This window comes from Geotrypetes seraphini, chromosome 11 (assembly GCF_902459505.1).
Source record: "Geotrypetes seraphini chromosome 11, aGeoSer1.1, whole genome shotgun sequence".
Taxonomy (NCBI): Eukaryota; Metazoa; Chordata; class Amphibia; order Gymnophiona; family Dermophiidae; genus Geotrypetes; species Geotrypetes seraphini.
The window spans coordinates 59,210,418-59,232,214 of record NC_047094.1 but is presented as its reverse complement, the minus strand read 5'-3'; the positions used below and the strand labels follow the sequence as shown (position 1 = coordinate 59,232,214).

Sequence of the window (21,797 nt, the reverse complement as noted above, 5' to 3'; positions counted from 1 at the left end):
TTTAAAGACTTTATGAAATCATTGTAGCTGACCTATCAATCTAACAGTCGGGGAGTCCATTCCAAGTTTCTACCAACTTAAAAGCAAAGGACTGCCTAACTTCCCAACAGATTTAATTCCCTTGAAAGAGGGGAACATCAATTTATATCTCTGTGTATTCCACAAGTAGCAGGATCTGAGAGTATTCCAGCGTAAAGGGACCAAAGGGTCAAATATTCCATAGAGAAGTTTAAAAACAACATAGGCACATTTGAACTGAATTCTAAAACAGATTGGGAACCAATGAAGCTTTCTTAATAAAGACATGATCGTACTTTCGTTTTCCAATGATGAGTTTTGCCGCCATATTTTGTATCAATTGAAGGCGCTGCAAACTGCCTTACTTTATATTGGTCTTTGATTATTTTTACTGCTATAATTGCCTATTGCTTATTCCTGCTGCACACTGCCTTGACTGAATTCCTTAAAAAAATCAGTAAATATATCCTAATTAAAAAAATAACAATGGTGATATTGCTGTCATAATTTATCTAGATGGTACCAGGGCTGACTATTACCAGATGCCGGGTAATGCCAGGTTCTGTCAGATAGCTGGGAGGGGGGTGTCTGTAGAGATTTTCAGAGGCATTATCAAGATAATGCAGTTGAGATTCCAGAGATGACACCAGTCAGTGCTGCTTACCCAGGTGGCAGGTGAGGCCACCCAGATCAGTAGCTTTGAATAGTGGGCCTCTTGTATTTTCAGTAAGACCAATTTTCCTCAGTTCCTGCAGCATGCTTTTAGACAGTCCCTGGGGAGACTGCTGCTGGGTGTAGCTTTGGATATGGGGCCACTTATATTTTCCTAAGAATGTTCAGTTCTCCCCTGCAGCATTCTGTTACAGTCACTGGGGAGAGTGCTACTGGGTGTCCTGGAGGGAAGGACAATATTAGTCCAACAGGACGTAGGTGGGTTTACTTGCATTTGACCTCCAGCTTCGTGCAGGGCTTAGAATAGAAATGCGCAAGTCTGGGCTGTGCCCAGGCCACTATGACATCAGTCCCAGCTAGGAAAGTCTATATTAGTGCTTTGGCAGTTACCACTGGCTATTATAAAGCAATTAATGTGCACACTGCTGAGAAGGAGAACTGAGGCAGGGGCACTCATAGCTATAGACAGTTGTAATGCTGGTCTACAGCATATGATTTACTTAATGTATGTACTATCCTATGCATATGCCCGGAGCTGATGAAAGGGACAGTGCTGTGATTTGTCTATAGCCTCGACTACTCCATATATCTATACCTTCAGTTACTATTTCCCTTTCTTTTCTCATCAGGGAGCCATCACATTCAGCTTCCTTTATTACTCTTTACCATCCGCAAAGCATCAGGGTAACTCTCTTTTCACTTCCTCACATTCTTCATAACTTAAAGCAAGGGAGTCGGACTGCAAACCTGGAGAGCTGCCAACCACTGAGGTTTTCAGGATATCCCAAATGAATATGGGGGCCTTCACTGTATGCAAATACATCTCATGCAAATTTATTAGGGGTATCCTGAAAACCTGACTGGTTTGCTGTAGTTTGATACCCTAAACCAGGAGTGTCCAACCTGAGGCCCTGTGAAGTATTTTGTGTGGCCCCGGTCGAAGGCGATGCAGTGTTTTCCTCTGCTGCCCTCAGGTGTTTACCATCTTGCCGGTTTCCTCCTCTGTCTTGCTGCAGCGTTTACGTGTTTGTGCGGCCCCCCCCAAAAATTTTTTCGGTCAATGTCACGATGACTTTTATATTCTGTTTTATCCCATGTCTCCTCTTGCACTGACAGCGGGCTATAGCTTCCACCAGTACCACGCCTGGTTATGTTTTAGTTTCAAGTTTAATAAAAAAAAATTTGCTTAATCGCCTATCCTGGATTCTAGGTGATTTACATTATAAAATGGGGTATACAAATTTAAATTATAAAACATAAACAGATTGCACAGACAAAGGCGAACAGATTGCATAAGCAAAGACGGACAAACTAAAGAAGAGGGAGGGTGCTGAAATACAATAAAATCAAGAAAAGAGAACATAAAGAGGGAAGAACAAGAGGGAAGGAGAGAAGTTTCTTTATGGCTGCCATTTACAAGTTTAGGGAAGGTGGGCTAACATTAGTGCTCAAAAGCATCTTTGAACAAAAAAACATTTCAATGCTCCCTTAAATTAGTCCAAGTTTATTTCCTCTCTGATATGAAAGGGCAAAGAGTTCCAAGTAAGGGGGGAAGTTACAGAAAATGTTGTTGTGTGGAAAGTAGATCTGAGAATTCTGGGTGGAACATGAGCGATGAGTTCTCCGGATTACTTCTGTTTGGTTCAATCATCTTCATCTTTTGGTTCAATCATCTTCCAGAGAATATGACCTTCAGCGCTAGAAGGTAGGAGTGAAGTGAAGGACTAGCCTGGTAGATAGAGCAGTGGGCTGAGAACCAGGGACGTCAGGACTCACTCTCACTTCTCCTAATGGCATGACCTGTGACCATGGGCAAGTCACATCACTGCCTCGGGCATGACATAAATTGTAAGCCCTCATGAGCAGGGAAATACCCACCATACCTGAATGTAATTCCATTTGATTTGGATTTTGAAAAGTCAAGTAATTGCATTCAAAATCAGGAGGAGGCAAGAATCTAAGCTGATAATAAAACAATCCTGGCCACAGGGTACCTGAAATGGGAGCTAACATCACCCCACACCCTAGGACCAAGAGCTTAAAGCCAGGAGTCAGCAGCACTAGCAGCTGTCATTCTTCGCTGGACATCCAGTGCAGAAATGCAAGTTTTGTGTATAACAAATGACTTGGTAAATGACAGCAGATAAAGACCATAATGGCCCATCCAGTCTGCACAATGCAGTTCTGTAACTGCTGCTTTGGGCTGAACCCCATTCCCCTGCAGGACACCCCAGAGCTCTCTTTCCATTCTCTTGCTGACCAAGATCCGTGAGTGTTTACCCTATACTTTTTTTTACTCCAGCACCACCTTCAGAGAGGCATTCCAGGCATTTACCAATCTTTCCATGAAATTATATTTTATGACTTTGTTCCTGAATCTGCCTGCTTGAAGCTGCATATTGTGACCCTTGCAAATTATTCAGAACACTGCAATAAAGATCATTGATATAATGCATAAAAATTGATCATGTTACTCCACTTTTAATAAAAGCTTAATGGCTCACAGAATTACATACAGTATATAATTCTACTTTTGACATTTAAAACATGTACTACAAATCTTCCGGAATTCTTAAACAGACTTTTGATCCCTTATACCCAGGCTAGAACCCTGAGATCTAATGCCCAACTCCTTTTACACATCCCATCAATACACATACACATCAATACCTTGTATCCATCGATCATCAATCTTTTCTGTTACAGCTCCCACGCTCTGGAATGCTATGCCTGCAGATCTTTGAGAAAAATCATCTTTGGAACGATTTAAAACAAAATTAAAAACATTTTTATTTAAAGATGCTTTTGATCTATAAGTTAACATACTTATATTTCTTCCTTTTATTATGATTATTACTTACAGAAGGGCCCCATCCAATTGTTCTTCCCTTTATTGTCTCTCTTTTCTATACACTATGTAGTTATACTCCTCTTCCCTAGCATTTTGCTGGCCTACATTGTAAGCATCTCCCACTCTACTAGGGAGATATGTACGGCTGCCTAGGTTCGCCTAAATCAACTTCCGTGGCAGACCATGTATTAATTTTGCTAATGGAACTATGAATATGCCAGTGGAGAGCCTTGTGGTACACCACAAAGAGCAGAAAAGGGGTCAGAGATAGTATGTTGCCAGAATAGCGTATAACTTCTCTCTGAAAGATAAGATTTGAACCATTGCCATGCTGTGGTTGTCATTCCTATGTATGTCTTGCAATCTGTCTAGTAGGATACAATGTTCCATGAAATTAAACGTGGCAAACAAGTACAAAGAGAGCAGACACAGTTTTATCTTGATCTAACACTTCTTGAGTCATTGAAATCATCCTTATAAGAGCCATTTCAGTATTATCTCGACAAATAAAATAAATATTATGATGTGAGCAGAAGCCTCTTTGGTTAGGGGTATTTGTATACAGGTAGTCCCCGAGTTACAAACATCCAACTTAAGTACGACTCGTACTTAAGAACATGGTTGTGGCTTCATTTGATTTCACTGAGCAGTATTTCCAGTGGGGCATAGACTCCTACACTCTTCCTGCAGTAGGTTCAGGAAAGATGCATGGCCACGTTAAAAACAGTGTGTGGTTGTGCATGCTTGTACCTTAGAGGGAACAACGGTAGGGACAGTTGACTCTTTTGTCAGCTGGGAGCAGAGGTAAGCAGCAAGACTCTTAAAATCCACAAGTTCTGAGTTACATACAAATCCAACTTAAGAAAAGCTTTAAAAATGTAACTTGTTCTTAACCCGGGGACTTCCTGTACTCAAAGAATATAGATAGATGTTCAGAAATGATGTATTCCCCAGTTTTCAAGATAAAAGGGAGATTTGCTATTGGGCTATATTTTGCAATCAAATCCTTATTCAGATGATGATCCTTTTGTTGGGGTTGGAGAATAGTGGATTTCCAAACATATGGAACCACACCATGACTGAGGCTTCCAAAGACCTTGGCATGAATAAATGGAAGAAAGAGAAAACCAAATTATTTAAGCACAAAGAAGGAAAGGGATCTTGAGGAGCTGTTGTGGGTTTTAATGCATCTAAAGTGTGAGTGAAATGGGTTGGGTTTTTGTTCAGATTCATTTTAAATGGTTTAATTCACAACTTCATGGGGTGTCCCCAAGCCCTTGTACTCTTTGAAAGAGCAAGCAACCAATTCATACTTACACATTCCACTCCACTCATTTTATAGATCTCTCTATCCCCCCTCAGCTCTTTCTCCTCCAAGCTGAAGAGCCCTAACCTCTTCAGCCTTTTCTCTTTGAGCAGTCATTCCATCACTTTAATTATTTTGATTGCCATTCTCTGTACCTTATCTAATTCCATTATATATATTTTTTGAAATGCAATGACCAGAATTTCACAAAATGCTTTCACTGAGCAATACAGAGGCATAATAATGATCTGTTTTATTCTCCATTCTTTTCCTAAAAATTTCTAATATTCTATATTGCTTTTTTGGTCACTGCCGTACATTGAATCAAGGGTTTCAACATATTTTTCACATTCTTATGCTAGAATGAACTTCTGGATGATAATCATAGTATTACAAATTATCCATTTTTCAGATGGCTCTTAAGACTGGTGCTTCAGAAATACTTAGGAAAAATTGGTGGATAGGTGTTTCATATTGGAATAGTTGTAGTATATGATTTATATTTTATGAGGGGATATTGATTATTGTATATTTATACTAATGTATTGTGTTTTATTATGATTTCAAGGTGGATCACACTCATATTGCTTGTGGACTAGAAGTACTAAAATTAAATTAATATGTAGTCTAGCAGTGGTTGAGATGTAATTTATGGGTTGAGCTTGTATAAGCTTATGATTTTTGTTGATGTAGGGGATCTTTGTATTGTGCAAGTCCTGAAATATGTATGTAATATTGTAAGCCTCCTTGAATAAAGGCAGATTTAAAATGTTTTAAATAAATAAATATTGTGTGGATTATTTTTCTCTACATGTATCACTTTGCACTTGCCTACATTAAATTGTCCAGTCTCGTAACGTCCTCCTATAGTTTCTTACAATTTGTTTTATCTAGAAAATTGCCACCTAGATAGTAGTTGTGGGCTTCTATTATAAAAAGGAAGGATATCCTTAGAAATTTGGTATTGCTGTAGCCTGCTGCCCTCCTTAGTAGATAAAGTGCTTGATAGAGGATTTACTGCACTAATATTACATGTATACTAATTTTGAGTCACCTATGGCGAAGAGGGGGTTTGGTCAATTTTCAGTTGTAGCTCCCATTTTTTAGGGATTATTTACTATGGAAATTGTAAGCATTTGAGAGTTACAAGTGACATGCATATAGGCTTTTGGTGGTATGCCCTTCATGTGAACAAGACTGAGTGCAGGAAGAGCTATCTCGTTGAGTACTAGTATGATCCTAGAATTCGCAATCTCTCTGCCAGTGCGACCCTAGAAGTCACAATCTAATCCTGGAAACTGTGTGTGTGTCTGGGAAGTTACTATGGGACTCATTTTCAAAAAAGAAAACAAATGTCCGAAAAGTGGCATAAAGGGACAGATGTACATTTTTCTCGTCAAACCCTACCAATTTGCTATTTTCAAAACCTATTCTCTAGATGGATATCTATGCTGTTCATCTGCAGTGCATCTAAATTTCAAGGGGGCATGTTAGAGGCGTAGTGTGGGCGGGACTAGTGAGGGCTTATATTCTGGACGTTTTTCTGCCATGATCAAATATTTTCAAAAAATGTCCAGGGCACAATTTGGGCCTCTGGGGCTAGACATGTTTTAACAATGAATAAGTGTCAAAAAAGTGACCAAACTGACCAATCACTGGAGGGATGTGAGCTTGACCCCCACACATTCCCCCAAGTGGTCACTGACCCCCCCCCCTCCCACTCCCCAAAAGATGTGAATGAAACAGTACATACCTGCCTGTATGACAGCTTCAGGTATTATGGCCAGTCCTATTAGAGCAGCAAGCAGATTCCTTGAGTAGCCTGGTGATGGTATAGTGAACCATAGAGATGGGGTCTTAGGTCCATATCTTACTCTAACAACTAAACATGGTGGAATTTGTAAGCCTTCCAAACCCTATCCTAATCCTACTCTACCCCATATAGATGTCACCTGAAGTCTTAAAGGCTATTGTTGTGGTGTACAGTTGGGTACAGTGGGTTTTGGAGGGTTAACCATTCAGTGTAAGGGGACTATGGTGAGATGTGTACCTGGGATCTTTTATGTGAGATTAGCTGCAGTGCCCCCTAGGGTATCCCACTGCTCTGTTGGGATGTCTGTGTGGCGTGTCTACTAAAAATGCTGGCCCCTCCTACATCTCAATGGCTTGTTTTGTGCATTTTTCTTTTGGATATGCGTTTTTTTTAAAATGTTTCAAAAAGAGAGATGCACAAAAAATAAATTTTTGAAAAAATTGGATAGACTTTTTGCAGTTTTGAAAATGGGCATATTTGATACTGGATTTTGTGCGTGTTCTGCAATGTCTAAACTCAGCTTTACGATTGATATCTTTCCACTGTTCACATAAAGGGATTAAATATCTCATGGCAATACTCCAGTAAATTCTCCCTTAAACAGTCACTCCATTATTTATTAACGCTGATCCTCAGCAGGTTCTGTAGTCATGCGCTGAGTTGTGTTTCTTGCATGAGCTAATTTTGTCACGGGATCATTTTTTCATTTTTATATTTTTATATATTGTACCTTAAATATTGCACTTGATAAATATCGCACTTAATAAGTATTGCACTTATCTTTATAATAATTGATTTATATTGCCTCTCCCGACATGCACGTTTCATTTACACCTTCATCGGGGTTGAGGCTCTAAAAAAGATAAAAATCATTATTACTCCCACTGGGATCAATAATGTTACTATTGATGCTAACATGAGAGTTGCTAAAAAGTCTCGCTGTACAGAGCATAAAACCGTCCCATAATACATCGCACGTTAAATTACATACTTACTAAATATTAACGAAAACAAAATTACATAGGCGGAGAAAAAAAGTCCTCAGACATTTCAATTACCCGACATAAAAGGAGTGAGTGCCATACAATCACTGGTCCAAAAAAAACTTCATTAAAAAAAAGAAATCTAACTTCTTGTTCATTTTCAACAAAATATCATAAAGACCTTCATAATTCAATATAGAACAGATCCTTGTAACAACTTTCAAAAAATCTCTACTATATATGAGCACTTAGCTTTTCAATATTGACTTGCCATCAACCAATAGGTTGCCAGAGAGATATTTTTATTTATTACTATATTTTCCCCACACCCAAGCTTACCCCCCTTTTATGAAGCCACACTAGCATTTTTTATCGCCGGCCACAGCAGTAAAAGTTCCATCGCTCTTAAGAATTGTATGAGCGTCAGAGCTTTTATCGCTGCAGCTTCATAAAAGGGGAGGTTAGTCAACTATAACTGATTAATTCTACTACTGTTAATAACAGCATTACCCCTTCCTTCCATTTTCTTCTGCTGTTCGCATGATCTACCCTGGTGTAGCTGCTTGCATGTCTCTGAAATGCTATGACTGGAAAATCTGTTGGGGAATATAGGTGAAAAAAATTATTAAAAAGATACCACCATTTATTAGCGCAATTTTATTATCACACTGTCTGTGTATTTTTTTTATTTTTACCCTTAGAATATTTTTATTGTAAACACAAGTATATTTTTTGTAATTTATTATTATTAAGTTAGGGCTCCTTTTACTAATGTGCAATAATGGAGTTAACATGCGCTAATGATTATTGCGTGCTAAATACTAAGGGCTCCTTTCATCAAGCCGCGCTAGTGGGGTTAGCGCACGCGACTTTTAATCGCTCGCTAACCCCCGTGCTGGCCAAAAAACTACCGCCTGCTCAAGGCAGGCGTTAGGGGCTAGCGCGGCCGGCAGTTTAACGCGCGCTATTACATGCGTTAAACCGCGAGCGCGGCTTGATAAAAGGAGCCCTAAGAAGCCAATTTTATTCCTATGGGCTTCTTAGTATTTTGTATGTGCTAATTGTTCGTGTGCCCTAAATTTGTTAGTGCACCGTAGTAAAAGACCCCTTAAAAACTAAGGAGCATTCATGTTGGTATAATGCAACCGGAACTTTAAAGGGGGGAAGGGAATGGGATATCGATATATGGTCTTTCTGTGGTTATAAATCAAAGCAGTTTGCATATTATATATGAGGTACTTATTTTTGTTCCTGTGGCAAAGGAGGGTTAAATGACTTGCCCAGAGTCACAAGGAGTTGCGGTGGAAATTGAACCGTTTCTCTAGTTCTCAGGCCATTGTATTAACCATTAGGCTACTCTTCCACTCTAAGTGAACCGGAACAATTTCACACAGAATATACTTTTCACAGACATTCTCTCCATGTTCACTTCTTACATTTACCCCTAAATCATCCTGCTACCATTCATCATCTGCTACCAACTCTGAGTGGAATTTCTATTATCACTATAGGTGTATCTAAATAAGGGGAAAAGGAATGAGGACTTGTATACCATCTTTTTTGAGGCTTTTGGCATTTCAAAGCAGTGGGCATAAGAACATAAGAAATGCCTCCACTGGGTCAGACCAGAGGTCCATCGTGCCCAGCAGTCTGCCCACGCGGTGGCCCAACAGGTCTAGGACCTGTGCAGTAGCCCTCTATCTATATCCCTCTATCCCTTTTTCCAGTAGGAAATTGTCCAATCATTTCTTGAACCCCTGCACCGTACTCTGTCCTATTACGCCCTCTGGAAGCGCATTCCAGATGTCCACAGCACGCTGGGTAAAGAAAAACTTCCTAGCATTCGTTTTGAATCTGTCCCCTTTCAGCTTTTCCGAATGCCCTCTTGTTCTTTTATGTTCTGAAAGTTTGAAGAATCTGTCCCTCTCTACTCTCTCTATGCCCTTCATGATCTTGTAGGTTTCTATCATGTCCCCTCTAAGTCTCCGCTTCTCCAGGGCACTGGAGGATTAAGTGACTTGCCTGGGGTCACAAGGAGCAGCACCAGGATTTGATCTCAGAACCTCTGGGTGCAGAGGCAGCAGCTCAACCAGTAAGCCACAGTCCTTTCTCGATCAGTCTGTTTTTTGAGGTATATAAATTCATATCTGGATTGTAGTTTATCAGCTTTTAAAGATGTGGGGAAGCATCTGCTAAGTTGACCCTAGGTTCTGTAGACATACAGGGCTCATACACTCCATTGGATGAGACCAGAGAACATGGTAGTAGAGAAAACTGGCAGAGCAGACTGCTACAGTGTAAAATGTGACAAACCAGGGGAAATTGTCAAAAAGTTTGCTTTCAAGCAATTCTGTTATGATACTCAATAAAAAAGAAATATATTGTATGCATTTTGTAATAAAAATGTGAGATCTAGCAGACAATTGGAAAATCAGCTAATATTTATATACACTTCTATATAGTGTCAGAGTTTTCCTGCTGCAAAAAGTCACCAAAACCAGTATAATGCAGCTACTGGTGACTGGAGCATCACTAAATAGATCTGTTGTAGGGGTTCTTAACCTGTGGTGCCTGCATCCCCAAGGAGTGTGAGAAGAGATCAAATGGGGTGCAGAGAAAGGTCTTGAAATCTGAGGCAAGTTATTGTAACTTTCTAGACAGAGCAAAGGCAGTCATTAGAATACAGGTAGTATAATTGTGTATTGCTGTAATTTTAGCAACATTAGTAGTTAGCGGTTAATGGTTGGTATCATATGTGGCTGTCAAAAGTCACTAGTAGGCACATGGATAGTAAGGTTCACCAGCTTTTGTCAAACCTAATTTTCATAATTGATTTTGACAGATAACAGGCCTCCTTCCAGATTGTCAGCCAATCAAAATTGAGAATTGCTGTAGCCCTCCCTATCCACACTCTGCCCAATCCATGCCACTCTCTATTCAAATCCCGCCCTTCGACTCACACGGTTTAGGAAGGGGGTGCCAGAGGTATTTGATCAGTTAAAGGGGTACGGGAACTAAAAAAGATTAGGAACCCCTGCTCTGTTGACATTAATGAGGTCTGTACACAATCTGAAGACCAAAAAATGTTTATTCATTGTGATCTAATTGCTTTAATTTTATCCTTGTTCAGTTTGCAATGTACTTGTTAATGATCCAGACAACTTCCTGATTAGCTGAAATGCTCTTTCACTCCTTATTAAATAAGTACCTATATATATGTAAACCGCTTTGAGTGTGGTTGTGTAACTACAAAAAGGTGATAATCAAGTCTCAATTCCTTTCTCCTTTCCCTAAATATGTCAGCTTTCTTACAATCTGAGAGATTAAAGTATATTAAGATAGGATATAGTAAATATGCTGACATAAGCTGTTTACATATGGGATATGACAATGAATTGACAGTAATCCTGAGTATATTTGCAGAATTTTTCACAATATATATTGAAATGAAGTCATGCAGTGTGCCCACAAGCAAGTCCTGCTTCACTGGGTAAATGAGCTATCTGGATGTTTTCTTAAGTTATTTAGATTTTCTGGGGTGAAGAGCAGAGGGAGGCTTAGTTAGATGTGATTGATAACTAATAATGTTGTAATCATTTAGAACTGCAAGCCTCTGCTTCCAATGGTATGGAAGATGTTGCCAGCCTTGCAGAGGGCCAAGTCTCAAGTGAAGACCAAATCATGGATGAAAAACAAGGGATACTCTATGCCAACCCTGTGCACACAGAGAAAAACATTCTTCTTCAGTACACAGAGAGCGATATGCAAGAGATGCCTGGGAAGAAGATGCTGCCATCACATGACCATGGTTCCATGACAGGTGGTGATATAAATATCCCTACTGATGGCTCAAACAATGAAAGCCAAGAGAAAGACAATGATAGCAATACTGAGGAAGCTTCCATACTGGTTTCAGATCACCCATCTCTTAATAAGATCACTACTGAAGAGAGGGAGAAGCAGGAAGAAGAGAGTTTGCAGCAGGAAGATGCAGAAAAGGTGGATGAGCCAGTGGAAGGAAATCCTCCCTCAGTGTTGAACCAGGAACAGGAAGATTTCAATCAGAATGAAAGTGAAAGCAAATACGACATGAAATATCAGGCTTCAAGTGACGAATTTCATCCCCTAGAGGCTAATCAAGACCATGATCCTTCATCTACTGAAAATAATGATGCAGAAGAAAACCAGTATGAACTACCTTGGCTTCCTTCCAATTTAGTTAATGAAGATATTGACATTATAAATGTGGAGGTAAATGGCTTGAATCATGAAGCAGAAGATTTAGAATGGGAAGAACTATTTCAAGAAGTTGCTATTGACGCAGATCTAGACAAGTTACAGTCTTTTGAAGAACCAATAGAAGAGAATGGCATTCACAATGAAAATAAAGATGAAGATGCTAATATTCAAGAACAGAATATTATACATGATCAAGGCAAAGAAAGTCAAGCCTCAGAGGAAGAAGACAGTGAAGTACTGAGATACTACCTGAAAGATAATGAGATTGATGCTGAACAGAAAGAGTTTGATTCAGCTGAAGAAGCTAATCCCATTGCCAAGAATGAAAACCTATCTGAGGACCAGCAAACAGAATCAACCCTAGAATTACCTAAAGAAATGGAAGAAAAACTTGAAACTTTAATAGAAAAAGAGATTAAGGAAGAGCAACATAGACAAGCAGGGACAGAGGATACATGGAAGAGTTTTGAAGAAAAATTGGAATCTGAAGAATTTACAGAGGATGGTAGCCCAGAAGAAACTTCAGATGAACAGCAAGAACATGAAACACATTCAGAGGGAGAAGATTCTAGTCTAGCGACAAACGCAGAGGAGAAATTTGATGATAGTGCCATGGGGGAAACATTGGAATCCACTATGAAAGTACAAGAATTTATCCAAGATAAAGACAGGAAGATCAGTGAAGAGAAACTAGAGCACAGTAACAAGGAATCTGATCAAGATAATCCTGCAGTAGCAGGAACCCATGCCTTAAATGGAGAGTTGGAGGCAGAAAGAGGCAGCTCACCTGGGAATCATGATCTTCCTCCTGTTTTGATGCCTGAATCCAGTCAAATAGGTCTGAATTATTATATTATTGTGCCTGTAGCCATGCAGAAGAGATGTGGATGCAACTGGAGATGGACTTGAAGCATAGTAATAAAAAGGAAAGATTTTATGCATGCTTCTTTCCTTATTTCTTCTGGTGCATGCCTTTCATTGTACTAACAAAATCCCTTCTTATTCCAGAGAAGTCTCTGGAATAATAGTACATTTAATCAAATCTTTAGTTCTTTTGGGTCTTGGAAATGGTATAGGACAGAGTTCTTGAGGCTGGGAGACATTTTTACAGAATGAACAAAAGAATTATTTTTTTAAAGTGATTATCAACTATTGAGATTCCATAAGATATTATCCCCAAACTACATCTTGAGGAAGAACCTCTCAGGTCTGAAAAGTTCATTCACAGCATTGGAGAATTCTTATCTTGGTTCAATAAATGGTGTCATAGCCTGCAAAGAATCCAGTTGGGAACAGAGATCAATTCCTTACAGTGGGAACTAGACAGGAATCAGGCATATACTCATGGCCTTTAGATCACAAGGAAGAAAAGAGGCTTTTCTCATAAGTTTGGTTCTACAAATTTCTAAGACCCTTATGCTTTATGCACACCTAGTACACAATGGTGATTTTTTAAATTAAAAAACAAAACAAGATACTGGGTCAGTACTAGTGTTGACCTCTGCCTTCCACTCCAGTCACGATGGGATAAAGGAAGCAATTTGGTGCAGCTCAAAAAGATTCCAAGAAGAATATCACTGCTGCAGCAAATAAGATGGATTATAAAAGTTGATTTATCCTCTCTCATTTTGATAGAGCTCTTTGAAAATACAAAGGAACATAGGGGAAAATTCTATATATAGCACCCAAAAATTGTTGTGGAAAAAACCATCATAGTGCTATCTAAAGTTAGGTGTGTTTAATAGAATAGCACTTAGCGTTGAGACCCACAACTAAATTTAGGTACAACATTTCCACCAACTGAAAAGTGTAAATCCCCATGCCTAACATAGGCGCAGATTGGGTGGATTCTATAACAGTGCATGTAAATTTTCAGAACACCCACAACCCATCCATACCCCTCCCATGGCCAAACCCTTTCCATGGTTCCACCCACTAGAATTTACACACACCTGTTTATGAAATATGCCTAAAAAGAAACATAAATTCTAACAGTACCAATTAATGCCGATAATTGCTTGCTAGTGGCCAATTGTTGGTGCTGATTGGCTCGTTAATTGGGACACGTTCCCAAATTTGCACCCACAACTCAAAGTGTCATATGTAGAATTCAGGAGATAATGTGCATCACTTGCTCCCATCCAGCAAACTCCTTGCTTTCCCACACAGATTAACTTACTACAAAATTAGTAAAAGCAGAAAACGTATTAAATTTTTGGACCAGACCAAAAAGGAACATTCAGACTTCATAGAAAATATGCTCAGTGCTATTATTATAATAGTTATTTCATAATTTGCTAGACTGCCATCCTGACCCAAAGATTCATCGAGGCAGTATAAAGTCAGCGCTCTTATCTTTAATAATAATAATAATAATTGTATTTCTTATATACCGCCAAAGCCATAGTACTTCGAGGCGGTTTACAACGAAGAAGGGCTGGACAGTCAGCGAAAATGGTGCAATGTTACAATCAGAGAAAATAGGTGGCAGAGAAAAAAATGGTACAAACAGAGAGAAAAATAGAATCATCAGCGAGCAGTGGTGCAATAGGTGAAGGATGGTACAGTCAGCAAAGAAGGGGACAGGGTGGGCATAGGGGTTTTAGGGTATGAATCGGGTGAAAAGATTAGTTTTTAACATTTACAGGACTCACTGTTTTGCTGTAATAATTGCATCGCGACTACTTTTTTTCACTTCTTGCTCTGTGGATACAGAACTAGCATGATGTGTTAGTTTTTCCTTAACACAATCTAATAACACAAAACTCATGGTTTTATCTTGTGTCTGAGTGTATGATCAATTAACTCAGAGCTTGTTTCCTATCTGTCTTGGGAAAATTCTGCAAGAATACTGACCTCTTACTAAATTGGAGAATTCATTTATAACATCTTGAAACATTTCATCATACTTGCAGAGAAGCTGAAACTGAATCTAGTTTGTGTTAAGCTGGTAGCCTGGACAAGACATCCAATACCCAGTATAGCTCCTGTTTTGGTGCTCTGGAGTTGATGTTTAATAAGGAAATTCCACTCTAGGCAATGTTTCAAAAATTGCATATTACATGGTAACACTCACCCTAAATAGAATTGAAAACTTTTCGGGCTCCTTTTACAAAGGTGCGCTACCGTTTTTAGTGCACGCACTGGATTAGCACACGCTATAGTGTGCGCTACCTGAAAAACTACCGCCTGCTCAAGAGGAGGCAGTTGCGGCTAGCGCACGTGGTATTTGTGCACGCGCTATTCCGTGCATTAAGGCCCTAACGCACCTTTGTAAAAGGAGCCCTTATTGTAAATACTTTAAACCAGGGATCTCAAAGTCCCTCCTTGAGGGCCGCAATCCAGTCGGGTTTTCAGGATTTCCCCAATGAATATGCACGAGATCTATGTGCATGCACTGCTTTCAATGCATATTCATTGGGGAAATCCTGAAAACCCGACTGGATTGCGGCCCTCAAGGAGGGACTTTGAGATCCCTGCTTTAAACAGTACGAGGGGCCGCTGAAAAGTTTTCAGCCCGACCAAGAAAGTGTCAAGAAAAGTGTGGATTAACTTGTAAATTTCTTGGCTCCACATCATTCTCTTCTTGGTTGGGCTGAGAACTTTTCAGCGGCCCCTCATAGTGTTATGATGTCTTTCCTAGTACAGGAAGGTCTTGCAGAGATTCCAAAGAAGTTAAGAACCATTGATCACCCACCTTAGTTTTTTAGCATTGCTTTAAACTGTGAGTTAGCTGAGAAGGAAGAAGTCTATGAATATCATTATCACCAAATCTGTATTATTTTGTTAGAAAAAAAATCCCATAGCTTCTATAAATCATTAATCATGATTCAGATTTAATTACTCAACTTTTCCAACCTGAGCTCAATGCAGGTTACGTTCAGGTACATTAGATATCTCCCTGCCCAAGAGGGTTTACAGTCTAAATTGCAGAGTGAATTGCCCATGGTTACAGGGAGTGTCAATGAGAGAAGAAGATTTGAACTCTGGCTTTCTGGTTCTCAGTCCACTTTGGATCAAACAGGCAATATACTGTTCAATCCAGATTATCTGATCTCTTAATCTTCAGTGCTTCCATCCCTGCAGGTACTTAGCCCAATCCTTCTTCATTTTGAAAGTTTCTGTTCTGCAAAGTCCTGTCCTGTGTTATAGGCCAAGTTTCTATAGATATCTGGCCAGCGGTCCTTTACCTTCTCTTGTTTCTCTCCACTATGCACAGCTTTGAATTTCACATTCAAATGGAAATGTAAAATCTGGTTTAAAAAAACTGACATATTGGTTATAGGGCTTCACTCAACTTGTGCTCTCAATCCAGCACAGTACTAATCTACCTCTTTCTGCTCCCTGGAACCCTTCTATTGACAGGATGGTACACAGCAATTCTGAAATTCAAGCAAGTCTAGGGTTACTAGCTATCTCCATGTTGTCTGGCAAGTGGAATCAATTCCAGCGTTCCCCCCTCTACAAATAGACTTTGTGGTAGTCCTACTTGCCTGAGAGAAATTAAGTTGCCCAGCAAAATCTAGAATGGAGTGGAAAAATATGTGCTATTTATATAATCATCTACTTGAAACTGAAATACACACTAGTGTGAGCCCACTGAATATATTCTATTCTCCTTCCCACTAGTCTTAGCCTTGTTGATTAATCCCTCCTTTCTAGATGCTATGGAAACTATCTCCAGAGCATTCTCAGGTCTGGCAGGCCCAGGGTGAAGAAGATCTGGTCTAGGAACCACTTTCATGGAAGTGTATAACACTTGTCATTGAGTCACTGGTCCAGCCCAATATATGGTTTTCATTTCTTATATGTGATATGGTCATCTCCTTGAAACTGGAAAACTACTAGTGTGAGCTCATCCTAGACCAGATCTTCTGCACCCTGGGCTTGCTAGGACTGGGGATGCAGTGGAGATAGTTTTCACAGCACCTAGGAGGGAGGAGACTCGTAATCAACAAGGCTAAGAATAATGGGAAGGAGAGTCTATTAAAATAGGGGACAGTTCCTGGGTGGCTGTGAATAAAGACACATGGCATTACTTAATTTGTTATATACTGCCTACGAGCCCAAAAGGTATTGAAATGGTGTACATTCAGGTACAGTAGGTATTTGTCTCTCCCTGGAGTGCTTACATTCTGCATGTGTATCTGAGGTAATAGAGAATGAAGTGATTTGCCCAAGGTCACAAGAGCTGCAGTAGGATTCCAACTGGGCTGCCCTGGTTATTCAGCTTATTGCTCTAACCATTAGACTACTCCTTCCCTCCAATATATTCCCAGCACTTGATCAGGAAGAATGAGGAAAGAGAAAAGTGTTGGGTAAACAAAAAAAATATATATATATAAGATATATGAGATATAAATATTTACTAATCTGAAAATCCTTGCATGTTCAGGTGGGATAATTGCCACAACGCTCTATCGTTCAGGCAGCCAAGCCTTCCATTTCTTTATTTACTATTTTCATTTTGCAGACATACCCGTCTTACCCAAAGGTACAGGAACTTCACTAAAATGATCACAAATTGGAGTCTGTTTTAGAATATGCTTCCATGATAGATTTATCCTTCTACAATTTCCTCATTACATCTCAAAACTCAGTGGAGGAATACATTCAAAATCTGAAATATATTCCTCAGGACCACTGGAACATTTTCTCCTCACATTGATTTACTTTCTGTTCCTCTCTCCTGTCCCATACATGTATATTCAGATTCCTCCTCTTTGACTTTAAGCACTCATCCCCTCAAATCCTCTATTCAATGACCTTCAGTGTATTTGCATTTTCAGAAAGTGAGGTAATAGCTTGGCTATGTGTGAGTACAAGTATATCATGTACAAGAGTTGATACGATCTGTTAGTTCTCATCTTCATTAACTGCTGTTAACAAACACCTTCATTATTTTTAAAACTTCTTAAAAAATACCGCACCGGGTTAGACCAAAGATTCATCAAGCCCAACACAGAAGCCAGCACTGTGGGTGCTCTGGGTGCTTCAGCACCCCCCCGATATTCAGCAAACCCTTTGAGTATGTCCAGGGAGGGATAATCTCCATTGGGCTTAGCACCCACAACTATTTTGAAAAGTTGGCTCCTATGAAGCCCAGTATCCTATTTCCATCAGTGGCTGATCTATGTCACAAGTATCTGACAAGCAGATAGTTCTATGTTGCTTACTCCCAGTGATAAACACTGACTTGAACCCATGTCTACCTGTAGTTTATGGAGTTTTCCTCTAAGAACTTGAACAAAACTTTTTTAAACCCAGCCACACAAATGGCTTTGACCATGAGCCCTAACCTCTTTAGCCTTTCTTCATTTGAGAGGTGTTGTTTCATCCCCCTTTGTCATTTTGTCACTCTTCTCTTACTTTTTCTAATTTTGATATTCCTTTATTGAGACGCACTGACCAGAATTGTACACAATAGCCCTGATTCTACTGATGTAGGCGCCTAACTTAATTTTAAAAAAAATTGGTGCTGATAATTGAAAGCACCATTAAAAAATGATTAAACACAATTAAAAAAATTAATTCGCTAGTAGGCGCCTAATTTGGTAGGTGCCTACCATCTTGTGGTAGGTGTCTACCCTAAAAATAGGCATGGTTAGGGGCAGAGTTTGAGTGTAGATTGATTTACGAGGCAAGAAAAGCCTGGCCTAATATACCGGCACCTAAGTTGTACATACCTATCAGAGCCTAATATGATTCTAAAAAGAGCATCAAATATAAGAATATAAGAACATAAGAATTGCCATACTGGGACAGACTGAAGGTCCATCAAGTCCAGTATCCTATTTCCAACAGTGGCCAACTCAGGTCCCAAGTACCTAACTAGATCCCAAGTAGTAAAACAGATTTTATACCGCTTATCCTAGGAATAAGCAGTAGATTTCCCCAAGCCATCTCAACACTGGCCTATGGACTTCTCTTTTAGGAAATTATCCAAACCTTTTTTAAACCCCGCTAAGCTAACTCATTTCACCACATTCTCCGGCAATGAATTCCAGAATTTAATTACATGTTGTGTGAAAAATTATTTTCTCCGGTTTGTTTTAAATCTACTATTTAGTAGCTTCATTGCATGTCCCCTAGTCCTAGTATTTTTGGAAAGAGTGAACAAGCGATTCACATCTACCTTTTCCACTCCACTCATTATTTTATAGACCTCTGTCATATCACCCCTGAACTGTCTCTTCTCCAAGCTGAAGAGCCCTAGCTGTTTTAGCCTTTCCTCATAGGCAAGTCGTCCCATCCCTTTAATCATTTATGTTGCCCTTTTCTGTACCTGCGGTAGGTGCCGTTTCCTAGGCACCAACCGAGTTGGGCACCATTTATAGAATCAGGACCAATAGGCATCATAGAGCAATACACAGGTATTATTATATTCCCTGTTATGTCTAGATCATTTTCCTAGTTTGATGACTCCTGGAGAGTAATTTTATAAAGTTGTGCCTATTAGAGCATGAAAGAATGCACATAGATATACAGTAGGTGCTAGCACTTAGACCAGCTTGAAGACTGGTGCATTTATTTATTTATTTAAAAATTTATATACCGCATAAAAACTATGCGGTTTACAAAATTACATGCATACATATTAAAAATACTAAAACATGTTTTGACAGAACAAACACAATGAAACATTAACTAACAGTATCATTATTAAAAACTTTTTTCAAATTCATCCAATAAGACAGAAAGACAAAATCCCATAAAAACATTTACAGGACGGTAAGGCTTCAGCAGCAAATAGCATTAGCACATAAAGGCATTAACAAATAATTGTATTTTCAAAATTTTCTTAAAATTCAGTCTCCCATCACAAAATCGCAGAATACCAAAGCTTTGCACATGCTATAGACAGCATTTTTGCCCCAATGTTAGCATGTATTTTCTGTAACTATGCAGGTAAATTAAGGAATTTTATTATCTACATGCATAAGTGCAGACTGTGCCTATGCTCTGTCCATACTCGATTCCTGTGCATACCCACAGAGAAAGCACACACCATGAAATGTATACTTGTAATTTCACAGTAGCTCAACTGTACAGACTCAAAGCCCGTTACATTAACAGGTGCTAGAATATATGCCTGTCTGTCTTTCTTTCTTTATGTCTCTCTCCCTGCCCCTGTCTCTTTCTTCCTTTCTTTCTGTCTCTCTCCCTCCTGCTATTTTTCTCTCTCTTTCCCTGGCACCCTTTGTCTGTCTGTCTTTCTTTCTGTCTGTCTCTCTAGTCCCCTGTCTGTCTTTCTTTCTGTCTGTCTCTCTCCCTGGCCTCCTTTGTCTGTCTGTATTTCTTTCTGTCTCTCCCCCCTCCCCCACTTTCCTTTGCAGAAGCAGCAGCGGTATTTCCCTTCCCCTCCAGGTCCCTGTGAAGTAGTAGCAGCATTTCCCCCCACCCCCCATTCCCTTCTCTCCCCCCCCCCCCCACTTTCCTTTGCAGAAGCAGCAGCGGTATTTCCCTTCCCCTCCAGGTCCCTGTGAAGTAGTAGCAGCATTTTCCCCCACCCCCCATTCCATTCTCTCCCCCCCACACTTTCCTTTGCAGAAGCAGCAGTGATATTTCCCTTCCCCCTCCAGGTCCCTGTGAAGCAATTCCCTTCTCTTACCTGAGCTGTTCTGCTCCGTTCGGCCCCTCCCTGCGATCTGGCCTGCTCCGTTCGGCCCCTCCCCCTTCCCTTCCCGCGGGCTGGCCTGCTGCGGCCGAAGGTTTTTGTTTTAAGCTTTAAAAGTGCCGGCAGCGGCTCCTCTCATGCTGCTGATCCTCCTATAAAGAGCAGCATGCGATGGTGGCCGGCTTTAGCGAACCTCGCAGGCCGCTCTCCAGCCTCGGTAGCACGTTCCCTTTGACGCACGGGATCGCATCAGAGGGAACGTGCTACCGAGTTGGAGAGCGGCCTGCGAGGTTCGCTAAAGCCGGCCACCATCGCAGGCTGCTCTTTACAGGAGGATCAACAGCAGCAGCAGCGGCGGCAGCGAGTGAGGGCCAAGGTGTGTTCCCTGCCGAGGACGCGGGCAGGGAGAGAGCTTGCCTGGCTTCCAGGGTGAGTGAGGGAGGGAGGAGGGGAGTGGCCAGAATGTTCCCTGCCGCTGGGTTGGCTGCCACGGATCACACACCACAGCGGCAGGCAACACGAAATCCTAAGTGCGCATGTGCGCTTAGTCTTTTATTATATAGGATGCATAAGTGCGGACTGTGCCTATGCTCTGTCCATACTCGATTCCTGTGCATACCCACAGAGAAAGCACACACCATGAAATGTATACTTGTAATTTCACAGTAGCTCAACTGTACAGACTCAAGAGGATCTGGTGCCCTGCATTTTAGCTTTGCAGTGTCTTCCCCTCCTTCTGCCGCAAACCTTTGCTTTAGGACACCCTCCACCTGCCTGCCTGCATCAGCCCTTTAAACAAAGGCGAGAGCATGTTGCACTGCTCTCACCGATATGCTTTAAACCCTACACTAGAGAATGACATGGGGACAAAGTTTTCCCCATCCCCGTGGTAATTTTTCCGTCCCGAGGAGTTCTTTTCCTGTCCCTGTCCCATTCCTGCAAGCTCTGTCCTCATCTGCACAAGCCTCAAACATTTTAATATCATAAGCGTTCAAGGTTTGTGTGGTTAAGGTAGAGCTTACAGGACTGGGGCAGGGACAGCGACAAAACTTGCGGGGAACAGGTTGGGGAAATTGAGTTCCTTTGGGGACGGGGAAAAATTTGTTCCTGTGTCATTCTCTACCTTACCCAAGATTTCAACATGACAAGAAGTACTTATTTTTGCATTTAAACCTGCCCAGGTGCTGGCAGCTGTGTGTAGAGGAGAGCACAGCGCCAATAGCAAAACACACGTTCACCAATGGGAAGGGTGAACAGTGAGGTAGAACCAGGAGCCAGAATCTCACTTGGCTCATACC

At 40.5% G+C, this 21,797-nt stretch overlaps 1 protein-coding gene across 2 annotated transcripts in view; it reads left to right on the top strand.

The window, feature by feature from the left end:
* SRL (sarcalumenin) overlaps positions 1-21,797 on the top strand; it is an 85,455-nt gene that overhangs the window by 21,665 nt on the left and 41,993 nt on the right. For both annotated transcript variants that reach the window (XM_033914707.1, XM_033914708.1), the window contains exon 2: positions 11,245-12,720. In XM_033914707.1, coding sequence (XP_033770598.1) covers positions 11,245-12,720 — 1,476 coding nt within the window. The remainder of the gene's footprint in view (positions 1-11,244; positions 12,721-21,797) is intronic.